The following is a 12,813-nucleotide window of genomic DNA, read 5'->3' as shown; positions in this document are numbered from 1 at the left end:
ATTCCTGCAATGGGGACTGCCCAGATGAAGAAGTTTGTGCCTTGGTGCAAAGGTGGAGCTTTCCCAAGAGAGATGATCTGGTCATATGTCAATGAAAGGATGGCTCTCCACCTCCTGCTTCATTCCCAGCTTTGGGGCCGATCCTCCTGGGTCCAGATCTGACTGTCTGGCTCACCCAGCTCACACATGGGCAGGAAAGCTGTAAAATCAGGGCCAGATGAGTATGGGGCTGCTTGGTGACAGAACGCCACAGAGCGGGCGGTTCGCACCTCACCCTGTGATGCTGATCATGTTTTTCAGTGCAAAGTAAAGCAGATCAGCTCAATCATGTTGACTTCTGACAGTAGCTACAAGAGCATGGGGCATGGAACCACCCAAGTCAGCAAGAGAAGCCCTGACCCTCCCAGAGTCTATGGCCTTCTCCAGAGCTGTTGATAAGCATAAATAGCTTGCTAGAAAGACTCTTGACCAAGAGTGGCTAGAAATTAAGACTATGATGACTACCTTGAGTCTATTTAGGCAGGCTGCACACTTAAATGGGATGGGAAAAATCAATCATCTTGGTACTGTATTTTAGCCACGACAAAATAAATATGTGGAAAGCTGGAGCTTCTTGTGCCCTACCCAAGCCCCAGGTCTGAGATGCATGGCCTGCGCCAGCTTGCTACACTGAAACTTTGCAGTGCTCATCCTGCAAAACAGAAGACGAAGAAAATGTAGTATTGGGAAGAAGGTTTTTCGAAACTTTGCAGTGCTCATCCTGCAAAACATAAGATGAAGAAAATGTAGTATTGGGAAGGTTTTTTTTTTCTGCTGGCTGAGGCTAACAGGAACTTCAGTGTGGCTCAGATTTCCAAGTGCAGCTGTGGGGGCAATTGCTGCAGAAGAGAGGGCAGCAGTGATCAGGGTTTGGGCATACATCAGCCTTCCAGGATTTCTTCCCCGCACTGTGCAATTCCACTTTCAGCCATAGGTACTGCATTTGCCGACCCGAAAGGCAGCTTCTTCCTCAGCAGAGAGGTTGAGTGAACCCATGCCGAGCACTACACTGTCCTCTTATTACGGGGAGGGAAGAAAATAGCAAAGGCAATGTGAGCCAGGGAGCTTGAAGTTGTTGTGTTTCAAAAGAAGACAGGAGGAAAACTGCTTATAAAAGTCTCCAAGTGACTGGAAGATGCTACAGATACTCACATAGCAGAGACCAGTTTGCCATACACGCTAAATGAAACAGTAATTAGATGTTACTTTGTACAGTGACTGCTAAAACAACCCAGGCCCATGACACGGCTGAGAGGTGGCTGCAGGCAGAGATGGGACACTAATTATTAGCAGCAGTTGTGTATGTCTGTGTCAGGCAGAGAGAAACCCGCAGCAGAAGAGGCAATGGTGGCAGGGAGCATGTCCTGCGGCACAAACGGACACCAAAGCTTTTTGGCATGGGATTCTCCAGGCATAAAACTGCAAGGGGCGAAGAGTTGCTGTGGTTTCCTCCCACTGCATTTCAAGGTGGGGGGAAAAAATGGTCTCTGAATGAAGCGGGCTGTGTTGTACAAACACTTATGCTGTGGAACCAATTTCTCCTCCTGACAAAAACAGGACATCGGCGGAGCCCCAAGTGCTGCTCATCCACCCGAAATAAGCAGCAAGTCTCTTGTCAGTGACAGGCTGTGCACATAGGACTTGCATTTTTTGGCCACAATTCAGCTATACTGACAATGTATTTATTTTCACCCAAAAGAAAAAAATTAAGATTTTTGGAAGAGCTTAGCACCTTCTTCCCCCCGCAGTGATCCCGTCTTCTGATGGTCTAGCCGCAGATTTTGTGCTCTAGAGCATTTTGGAGAAGCCAGTCCTGGCAGCAACAGCAAAGTGAGCTGGAAATGAGAATCTTTGCCCCCTTGTGGAGTATTCTGATACAAGCCACAAGGGGGAAAAAAAAAGGAAAAAAGAAAAAAAAAAAGTTTGTTTTCATCCATGTTATACCAGCATAATTGCAGGGGAAATTGCTATACTAGAGAACTTGCACACTGAACATATATATCCCCAGACAGTCAATACAAAAATATTATCTGTTTTCATCTAAAAAAGAATCAATGGGAAACTGATTACAAACAAGCAGCACAGATCGCTGCTGCGAGCATGTCCTTGGTGGGGGGAAAGGGGGAAGAAAGAACTTGGAAGTCCCCAGTCCCATGTATGACTGCAAACTTTTTAATTAATTTGGCTCTTTCACCAAAGTTGAAAAACTCCCCTTAAAAACTGAGAAAAAGAGCAAAGCTCATCAGAAGATACACGCAGGCTGAAAAATACAGTCCAGGAAAACTGAGCTCAAGGCAGAAAAATATTCCCAGATTGTGTCACAGCCCCAGCACTAACAAACCTCTCTAAGGGGCTAAAACACCTCCTCCCAGCTGGGAAGTATCCAACAGCCTGAAGTCAGTCTTTTGGGAATACCGGATTGGGGCTGATAGTTAAAAATAGGGCTTGTTTGAGAAAGACAGCTGTTGGCAGTAATTCGGGAGTGTGTCTGGGCTTTGGGAAAGGATAGGAGGTAACAGGAGAGGGCTCGTCACTGCGCTGAGCGAAGCAGAAGAGGATGGACACCTGAGTTTGTGTCTTCCCTGATGCAGCAGAAGAAACAAAGAATGAGCACAAGTTAAGACTGGGCCAACTGCTCCCGGGCTGGATGTACGCTGTCCTCTAACTGCAGCTAACTTATTAACCAAGGAATGCTGGAAAGCAGTCCTCTCGTGTTGGGCAAAGGAGCGGGGGAAACAGGCAGCTCGTTCAACCCAAGCCCCGTACCCAGCCGCACAGAGCTGGAGACAGCCCGCGGGCGCACAGCTCAGCCGGCAGCACCCATGTTCACCCAACAGCTGTGGGCACAGCAAACCATGCCGGGGGAAATGCCAGGGCAGGGTGCAGCAACATGACATCCCAGCCAGGCAGTGTGCCAGCGAGGCAGGCCTGGCTCTCCCCTGCCAGGACAAGAACAAGTGGGAATCTCCATGACCAAGAGGGCTGGGCTCCCCTCGCCCCACAGCTCAGCAGCAGCCCTTCAACTAAACTGAGGAGCGAAGGTGTTTAGCAATACCACTGTTCTTATGCTTTTGAGTATCGCCTTGGCCACACGAGCTCTGGTGTTGGTGTAAATCCATTCCAGACAGCCCCAAGGACAGCTTCCTCCTCCCTATATGGGTGTCCTGAGGCAGTTTACTCCAGGTTTCTGTGCTCAACCCATCCATGTCACCGATGCCTGGGAATGCAGAAGCGGCTGTACCGACTCGGACAGCCTCTGCTCTGCCCCTCCGAGGAGTGGTCGGTCATTAAAGCTGCCGCACAATGCGGCAGTTAAAACACCACTGCTAATTGCCGATGCAAATGATCCGGTGTGCAGGCAGGAGGAATAGGAGGCTCTGCTTTTTGTGAATCCTGTGATTTAGAGGCAACAGTACTGCTGAGGGCAGTACTAAAAATTACTGGAGGGACCCTAGAGCAAGGCGAGAGGGGTTCAGGAGAGGCACGGGAGGGAATGGGACTGCTTTCCCAAGGCTGACTGGCTCCTCAGAGCAAATAGTAGGGAGTAATCCGCTGTTGCAGAGCTACACCTGTTTGCAAGCAGTCTCTGTTCACCAAGGCAGGATTATCCTGACATGGATTTAGATCCTGCTCAAATTTTCACAGTGCATCACTGCCGACCAGAGAGGTGTCTGACACGGCAGGATCCCGCTTCACCTGATGCCGAATCTGTGTGTGGCAAAGTGGGAGCCTCCACGCTTTGAAAAGACTGAGATTCATTCATTGTGGCTGGTTTAATGATAGAGGTCGGAGTCCGGGTCGAGTGCAACCACTCCTGCTCCAACCGGGGAAAAAAGTGCAGGCAGAGAAAAGAAACGCGTATGTATTTTACACACTCGCTTCTGTTTTACCGAAGGCTGAAATAATCTCCGCGTATGACAGAAGCGAGTGCGCAGGGTCTGACATGCCTGTGATTTGCAAGGGAGCACACCCCGCACTTCTGCCTCTCAACATTAATGCGAGCTGACAACGGTAGAGGCCTGGGCTCACATGACTTTAATCAGCGCTGCCCTAAGCCATCAGAATCACATTAATTATTTCAGGGCTTTCTTTTTGGATGAACAGAGAACTCGTATTAAAAGCAGGAGCCTTCTGCTCAGCCCTTTCATAAACCTCTTGCCCAGGTTTGCAGCGAGGTGGGCTGCGCCCAGCTGCAGTTTTTGGCACCCATGGGGGACTGTCGGTGAAGTTTCACACCGTCTTACAACATGGCAAAGACCTCACTCGCTCTGCTTCCCCAAAGCCACTGGGAGAGAATTCTCTTGTTTCCCCTCCCTCTCAACAGATAAATGGAAACTCTCAGGCTTTAAGTATTCAATTTCCTTTAAAAATAAAATGTTGCTTTTTGTTGCATACAAATAGCCCATTAATTCCTTCCACAATATTATGCATGGAGCTTTAATGATACTTTAGATCATGGCTTCCAGGCTATTAGTGAACATGTCATCCAGGTAACAGCTTTACATGGAAACAGAATCAGAAGGGACAAGAAAATACTGTTCTGTTTGGGCTTTTTTTTAAAAATAAGGAATCTCACACCTGCAGCACAATCCTGCTCAGTACGAAAACGCATCCAGAGCAAGCACTCGGACAGCTAACTCTACTCCCTGGGAATTGTAATCGTGCTCCGTTCATGCTTTGTCTCTCTCAACCAGGTGCATGCTTTCCCATTCCGTTAATAATTCAGCTGAGGGTACTCGAGAAAACTCCAGGAGTTAATGGAAAAGGTTGGTGCCTATGAGCACCCGACAGGAATTGCTATCTGGCAAGAAGGTGGAGCCTCCCATCTTTCCAAAAGGAAACAATAGCGCTTTTTTTTTTTTTTTTTTTTTTTGGAAAGTTAAACGACAGAGAAGCTCATCTGTCAGGGAAGAGGATCTGTAAACCTGAGGCTTTATTTGCAAACAAGTCCCCCTTCCGTACTGCATTCCTCTTTCATCTCCCCATGCAGTAGGATCTGTGCAAGGTAATCATGATTGCAACAGAAAGACAACTTAAAACAATCAAGACCCACAAAGAAAACAAGCCGAACTCATGCCTTTCTCCTTCAAAGCAGACAAACAGACAAAAATAGTAGATGAAAAGTGCTTACCGACTTTGGGCTCTTCTTTGGGACCGGCAGTCCTGAAAAATGGCAACAAGGGAAAAATAAACATTAGCATCTAAACATTACCTTCCCTTAAAGAAAAATCCCTAGGTGTATCATCCGAACGTAGCCATCTGCAGAGTTATGTCAGCTTTCGCTCTCGCATCGGAGTTACCAGTCTGTTCATATCGAATCAAAGCAGAGGGAGAGGGAGAGTGAGCGAGAGACGGGAGCGGGGAAGAGGGAGCGGGGGGAGAGCTCTATCTGCATTAGCTATGCTGACTTGTGCTGCAGCAGCCGGGAGGCTGGGAGAGAAACCCACAGCCCTCAGCGGCCGCCGAAACCCAGCGCTTGGGCAGAATCTCAAATGCTCCCCTGGATTACGGGAGACTTTAGCTTACAATTAAGCTGAGGCTATTTCCTTTTGACGCGATCGGCTCGGCGATTTTATCGGACCAATCGTGGCGGTGCAGGGGAAACAGGTTGATTTTTTTAAAAAGTATTATTTCTCTAGAAATCCATTTTTGAAAGGAAAACGTGCATTGGCTTGAGCTGGGAGGCAAGGGCTAGGCAAAGGAAAACAAAAGCATGAGGAGGAATAAGCTTTTATCCCTAAAAATGTGAACGTTACTGAGAAAACATGCGTTTTCCTTCCTGTCCATCCTAAGAGCAGATCTTTGAAGCCAGAGATTTTTATTTGTTAGTTACAATTTCAGAAAGCTGAGGCTTGAAAACAGCGCTGCAAGTGTCCTGACCCTTAGGGGGGATGCTAGGGAGCCTGGCAAAGGGGGGGCTTACACAGGTTGCAGTTGATGCAAAGGAAAAAACAACTGGGGGGGCACCGGAGAAGGTTTTTTCAAGGACAGTTTTGCATTTTGGAGCAGCCTCTTACTTGCTCTGTGATGAGCAAGAGAACTCAAGTGGGATTTCTATCGACTACTTCTGCATATAGCCCAATTCCCAGCAGCAAAGGCGACACTTCTCTGGGGGATTTACCTACACACAGGAAAAGCTCTTTGGTGTTTTGCAAACCACCTTCCTTTTCCTCCACTGTTGGAGGAGAGGGAACTCCCCGTATTTTGCTCTGTGTGACACTCCAGAAAACAAACATAAACCAAAACACAGATTACACTCTACATTAAGTGCTCAGTAATTCAGATGTTTGAAATCTGCTTTGTCTTTAGGACGTGATTTATGTGGCATTTATGCCGCATTATGTTTCCTACTTTACGCATTTTGTTTGTGCTAAAACCCATGCCCTCGTGTAACTTTTACACAGAGAATAAAATAAGTGATGAAAGTGAATTACAAATCTGCCTAGGAAGAAGCTCATTTTAAGGTAATTTGGGAGATGTTAGTTCTGAATGGGGAAGATCCACAATTAAAAATGATAAACGGAGCTCACTTTGCTGCGTGTTCACAGACTGGGATGCAAACTGTAATGAGTATTTTAAATGAAATATTTTCAGCTTTTGAGGAATATCTGTGCTCTGCATGTCACTCTGATGCATTCCCGGCCAATAGCTGATGCCCCTCCAGGCATTGATTGATCAAGGGACAAGGAAACATCAAAACTGTTTGAACTAAACAGTCAAGACCGCAGCTTCATTTCTGCTGACGGTGACTGTGTTTGTATAATACACTTAAAGAGGAAAGCACTAATAATGTTCATGGCAAGTCACATTTTTAACAGGCATCATTTATCACAGAGATAAACACACAGAGATTCTCCCTCTTTCTCTCTCTCCCCTTCCACATGCATGCACACACGTTTACTCTCCCTTTCCGAGAGATGCTCTTTCCTATTAAATCAATAGGTAGAACAGATCCCCATGCACGCACGCATCCTTAACAGACCAAACATGAGCCAGAAAAGGTATTACAGTAATTTAAATGTTCTTCACAAAAAATAAAGCGGAGATACACCTGGTCTACTGGTTCAAATTGTACCAGAAATCAGTTCATTACATCATAAGCATTAAATGTTAAAATTTACTACGTATGAACGACTGAACAAATTTTTCCTTCAAAGTTGGTCGTTAATTTTGGCTGTTCCAATCCAAATAAAGATGGAAAACGGTTGAAAAATAATGGAAAACACATCAAGGCCATTGTTTGGTGGGTCTTTCAGAGGCCAATGAATCTTACAGTCTCATTGCTCTGTGCCAGACTCTGCCGCAGAACAAGCAGTAATTGACTTTTTACCAAAATAAGTGACTGCAGAACACGTTAACAGATGTTGGTAGTTTTTCATGGGACAAGCTTATAGCCAGGGGAATAACCTGCCTGGACAGTTTCCTGTAAAAATGTTATTTATTCATCTAATTAGGGTCTCATTTTAAAACACCATTTCTTGATGCAGCAGACTAAATGAGCAAATGATAGGTATAACATGTAGTTTTCATGCTCAGATGATGGAATGGATATAGTATTTAACAGTGATGAACACAAAGTGCTCAAATAACCCCCAGATCCTGGGAGCACCATTAGCAAGAGAATACCGAGATTTTCCAAAGAGCTTCTGGCAAAAACAATTGCCCAAGTCTATGAATGTGGGATGGTGACAACTACGAACTACAACATTTGCCTTTTGATTACATTAACACATCCCGTCACTGCCCAGGCCATGCCTTCCTTGGTATGCTCATCCTCCTGGCTGCCCCATTCTCTCCTGAAGCCTCACTGCAAGTTTTTCAGAGCTAAATGGGCCAAGCATGGACTTAACACCCAGTTTGCATCTCTTTGGCATTATCCAGTTTTTAGGCGGTCAGAGTAACGGCACTCACACCCCTGGCTAAAAGAAGCCAAAAGGCTTCTCTGCTGCTCTACCCTCAAATCTGATAATGGAATAGTAATAGTTTACATCGACACTGTTTGCAATATAATTCCTCTGTGATTTAAAGCCTATGGACAACTCTCACTAGTACTTGAAATGCATCTTCTAATTTTGGGGCGTTTTGGAGGGGCAGATTAGGGAAGGTGGAAGAGACAAGCAACCGAACGAGGCTGTTGTCATCACAGAGTTAACAATGTTTTAAAACAAACGAGCACATCTGGTAAACAATGTCAATATGACCTAAAACCCCTTGAATGGGCTCATTGTAGCTACTTACTAAATGTGCCTGGAATTAAATTAATTAGAAAACACAAATTACTCCCCTCTAAATAACAATGTAATAAAGCAACTGCTTAATGAAAAATATCAGTGATCAGTGAGCAATCCACAAGCACAAAAAAAGGGATTATAATCAAACTAAATTCACAGACTCGTCAGCAAGGCAAGAAAGGCTTCATACAAGGTTAGTCAAAAATGAGTCAGATGCAGAGATCTAAATTAAACTAATTATCACAGAGATTATTACATTTATCTTAACAAAACCCTCTCTCTTTTCTCCCCAGTACTCCCTAAAGCTCTATCTACAGCTGGCTGCATCCATCTGCTCAACTACATTCTGTAACATAGGGGAAAAAATGCAAATCATTAAGCAAGTTTTGTACCATGACTTCAGCACTCTTAACGCCATTACCCATCAGGAGCAGTATTTCTGTTGCGTGACACTGTACTATGTTGTGAATGATGTGGTCCACGAAGTAAGGCCACAATCCAGTTTACATCATACTATTTGGCATGTGTTAATTTTGCAATCTTGTGTATAAAACTTTTGGAGCGAGGAAGCTGTAAGTTCCCTAACCCTACCTATGACAAGTTCATGGAAGAACCCATGGGACAAAACCGTGACCCCAAGTGTTGCTGTTTCTAACATGCAGTGGTCCTCAATTTTTACAGGAACATTTTCTCAAACCTCTTATCTTTATGCAACCAAAGTAACATGGGAAGACCACAACACATGGCAAATTTTGTTTTACTGAGCATATACGGAATGCAACATGTGACTACAAATCCATCTCATAGCCTGGACCTGATTCTGGTTAGAGCTCAGAAGGCCACAAATGCTCAAAAATTACCTAGATGGACACCAGACACATCATGCCCTGTTCCACAGCCCCGCATTTTAGAAAGAGTGGATCTAAATGATTAAAAGTTGAATCTTAAGGAAAACCCATCTCTAGGCACCACAGGAGTCATCCAGTCAACCCCTTCGAAGAGCTCGGTTATGTGAAGGCCAGTTGGCATCAACACTTCTCCCTCCACCACAAAAAAACCCCAAAGCATATATTTCAATGGGATTTCAACTGAAGTTGGAACAATTCAGTACCAGTTTGCACAATCCACCCATAGGACAAAGGTGCTTGAAATTGCTAAGAGCCAGTCTAATAGCCAGACTCTCATCTTATTTATTGCTTACAATGTCTGTGGCTACTGCTCAATGTTTTTCAGTTTTGGGGTATTTTTGCACATGGAGCAAAAGAATAACCGTGTCTAGATCTTCAATTCTCATGACTGCTTAACACTTCCAATCTTGACACCTTGTGGACCCTCCATATCCAACAGCAAAAAAAAAGCCACAGGTGAGCCTAAGTGAAAAGGTCACCCGGTCGGTTTTGCCATTATGTCTTTCGCAGCCCAGAACGCAAAACGGTTGAAAATTAGCAGGAGATGAATAAAAACACAAGAAAAGAAACATTTCAGACAGTGTCACAAGGTTAACATTTAAAGAGAAAATGTCCTTGCCTGGAAAAAAGAACAAAAAACAAAAAACAAAAAACCCACAAGCTTTCTAAATAGTGCTGCTCACACCATGCTGAATAAAAACCAAAGACTATATCAAAGAAAACAGACACTTCGAAAGATGAGGGATAAAGTACTGGAGTCAGGGGGGTAACACAACCATATACCCAGCATTGCACATTGATTGCTATTTTCTGTGTGCAAAACAAGGAACTTTAAATAATTAACGCTAATGGCCATTAGTGCTGCCGGGAGGGGCAGAGACGGGAGGTCGGTGGTGACAAAGCAATCCCCAAAGGACAAATACTATCTAAAAAAATAGATGGAACTTGATCTTCACCAGACTGGAGAAAGAACATGAAAAAATACCAGAAGAATTTGCAGCACGAGAGGCAAGCCTATATAGCCATAAGGAGCACCATCAAGACGAAAACCCCTGCCTTGTCCCTGCCCAACTTTTCTGCTCGTCATCGTGATTTGCATAACAAGAATGTCACTGCACTAGCAAAAAAAATTAGCTATGCAATACAAGTTTTAAGCGAGAGAATAAATTATACGGCAGGAATATAGTCCTGCCATAAATCAAGTTTGGTAACTACCAAATACAGTGAGAAATGCCACGTTTCTAATGCTAATGTTCAATGCTAATGCTAAGAAAGCGATGTTTTCAAGAGATCATCTTGGGCATTATTAACCCACTGGCACTGGCAAATTACCATAATGAGGCATAGTATATTATTGCCATTAACAAGAATTTCAGTTCTAGATGCTCTAAAGATGTTAAATTGTGTAAGCCTCAATTACTCATTTTTGGTCAAGATGCTAAATAATTCCTCGTAATTAAGTCTCAGTCTTATTTTCAGCATCTCAAACCAGAATTTATTTTAGAAGTGATAAAGACGACATAGGCTAATAAAATGCTATTTAATTACTACAAAAGTATAACTTTAACTATGTCGTAAGATACATATGGTAATGCCAAGACAGTAAGATAATAAAGAGATTGAGAATTAGTGTGACAATTACCCATCTAACCTATGGTTGAAAGCATGTCAACAGTTCTAATATTTTTATTTTGAAGCTCATTAAATGAAGAGTTTTTCCTAAAGCTCAAGCTGTTGGAGTCATATGCTTAGATGAAAATCTCTGTTAATATTTAAACAAATATGTACATAGACATTAAATTTCTGAAACCTCATGAATTTGAGAAGGTAAATACCAGCATTGGAAAGTAATTAGAAACTCCCATGTTCTTTTTACATAGATTTATGTGTGCATGTGTACACATGTATTTTTTATATATATATATTTCATATACATAAGCATACATGTGTGGATATGCGTGAAGGTACCTACCCTTTCCCACAAGCCCACAAAATCCATGACTTGCAAGCTCTATTTCTAGAGCACATCTCACAATTTTTTGGGCATGCTGCAATTTTCAAGATGTCTGGTCCCAAACCCCTTCTCCTCAGCTGGCTGTCCTGTGACCTGGCCACGTGGTTACCGAAGGGCAGCAGCACCTCAAGGCCAATCTCATGTGTCACTCCAGGCTCAGCACAGAGGACACTGGTAGAGGAGAAACCGTATTTTGCTATTGTCACATCGGTACTTACCCTGATCAGTGAGGGTGTTTGTCTTCAGACCTAGCACAGCACTGTTACAAGGTGTAAATCCACATGCTCAAACCTATGTGGCTTATGACAGATTCTCGTATTTCCTATTTGGAGAGCAGTCTGGACAAAAGGGATGCCTACAAATAGGGCCCTCGTGGCATTAGTTTGATGTTCCTATTAATAAATAACATCCCTTAATAATAAGCTAATATTTACGGAATGCTTAGCCAGATTCAGACCTGAGGGGTGCACGTGCACACACAGCATGCTAAGACAGAAAATCTTTACTTGAGGACAACGGTTTTGCAGATGTTTTCACAGAACATGACTTTATTAGATTTAAAATACAATTTGCTATTAAAATAAATCAGTAACTCAACATACCTACAAGCATGTAACTGTACATCTCAGAAACTAACCCTTAAGGATGGAGTCAAAACTTCTGGGGACTGATATTCACCTACCACATCCCTACCAACATTACCTTCACGTGCCCCCAGCCGCAGGGCCCTGACCTGCCCCAGCATCCCCAGCCAGCTGTGTCATCTCCCTGAAGCTCAGCCCCCTCTACCAAATCTGTCTGGTCTTCAAGCCCTGCCAGCTTCTCAAGTCCAACTCATGGTACTTTGCAGGTCTTCTAGCACAAAAGACACAGCTTTAATAGGGTCTTAAAGCTGGTATAATCCTAATTACTATCACCATCACAAAAATAAGTCCATCTGACCAAGAAAAAATAAATATGAAAATGAATAAACATAAAATCCCAGAGCAGAATGGGGAAAAAAATTTAATTCAGAATGGAGAGACTTAGAGACGTGAAGATAGACATTTAAAATCAATCTGTCTCAGAACAAAACCATTGACTAGTCCATTACAAAGCCATCCTTATTCCTCAGTTTTGCCCACCTGCTATTGCTTTTAATGACTCTCTAAACATATTTAATTACAGTGATAAACAAAGACCTTTCTTGGATTTCTGATACCTCATTAATTCCGTTATGACTGGTTATTATAATGCCAAACCAGGGCAGCAGCCACCGCACCTACCTGCAACGTGGCTGATAAAACCTCATTATTTACAAGCACATGCATACCAAAATGCTGCACAGGTGGTATGTAAGGGTAGGAGGAAAAAAACCTGGGTGGAACAAAACCCTCCTTGCTGCACAGCTCCAAGTCTGTTCCATTTCCTGCTGTGCAAATCCCGATGAAGATGTGGGAGGCACATCTCTAGCTAAATCTGCCTTATCTAATGCATAGTATTAGGTTCTGCTGTGCCACCTTGTGTTACATCACATCACATTTGATATAAAACAACACTGTGTGGGTTTGAGTTGCTCCACTTATAGCACTTCAGCATTTAATACCAAAACCAAATCAAAACATAAGGGTGGAGCGGGGGG

At 43.7% G+C, this 12,813-nt stretch overlaps 1 protein-coding gene across 1 annotated transcript in view; it reads right to left on the bottom strand.

Moving 5' to 3' along the window:
* The window catches only part of LOC104162203 (membrane-associated guanylate kinase, WW and PDZ domain-containing protein 1-like), a gene marked incomplete at both ends in the record, with an annotated part of 57,831 nt that overhangs the window by 11,761 nt on the left and 33,257 nt on the right, over positions 1-12,813 (bottom strand). Inside the window, one exon of the mRNA XM_009700876.1 lies at positions 5,171-5,202. Coding sequence (XP_009699178.1) covers positions 5,171-5,202 — 32 coding nt within the window. The remainder of the gene's footprint in view (positions 1-5,170; positions 5,203-12,813) is intronic.

Source organism: Cariama cristata, unplaced genomic scaffold (assembly GCF_000690535.1).
Source record: "Cariama cristata isolate BGI_N322 unplaced genomic scaffold, ASM69053v1 scaffold21665, whole genome shotgun sequence".
In the NCBI taxonomy this organism is placed as follows: domain Eukaryota; kingdom Metazoa; phylum Chordata; class Aves; order Cariamiformes; family Cariamidae; genus Cariama; species Cariama cristata.
This window is presented reverse-complemented; position numbering and strand designations above follow the sequence as displayed.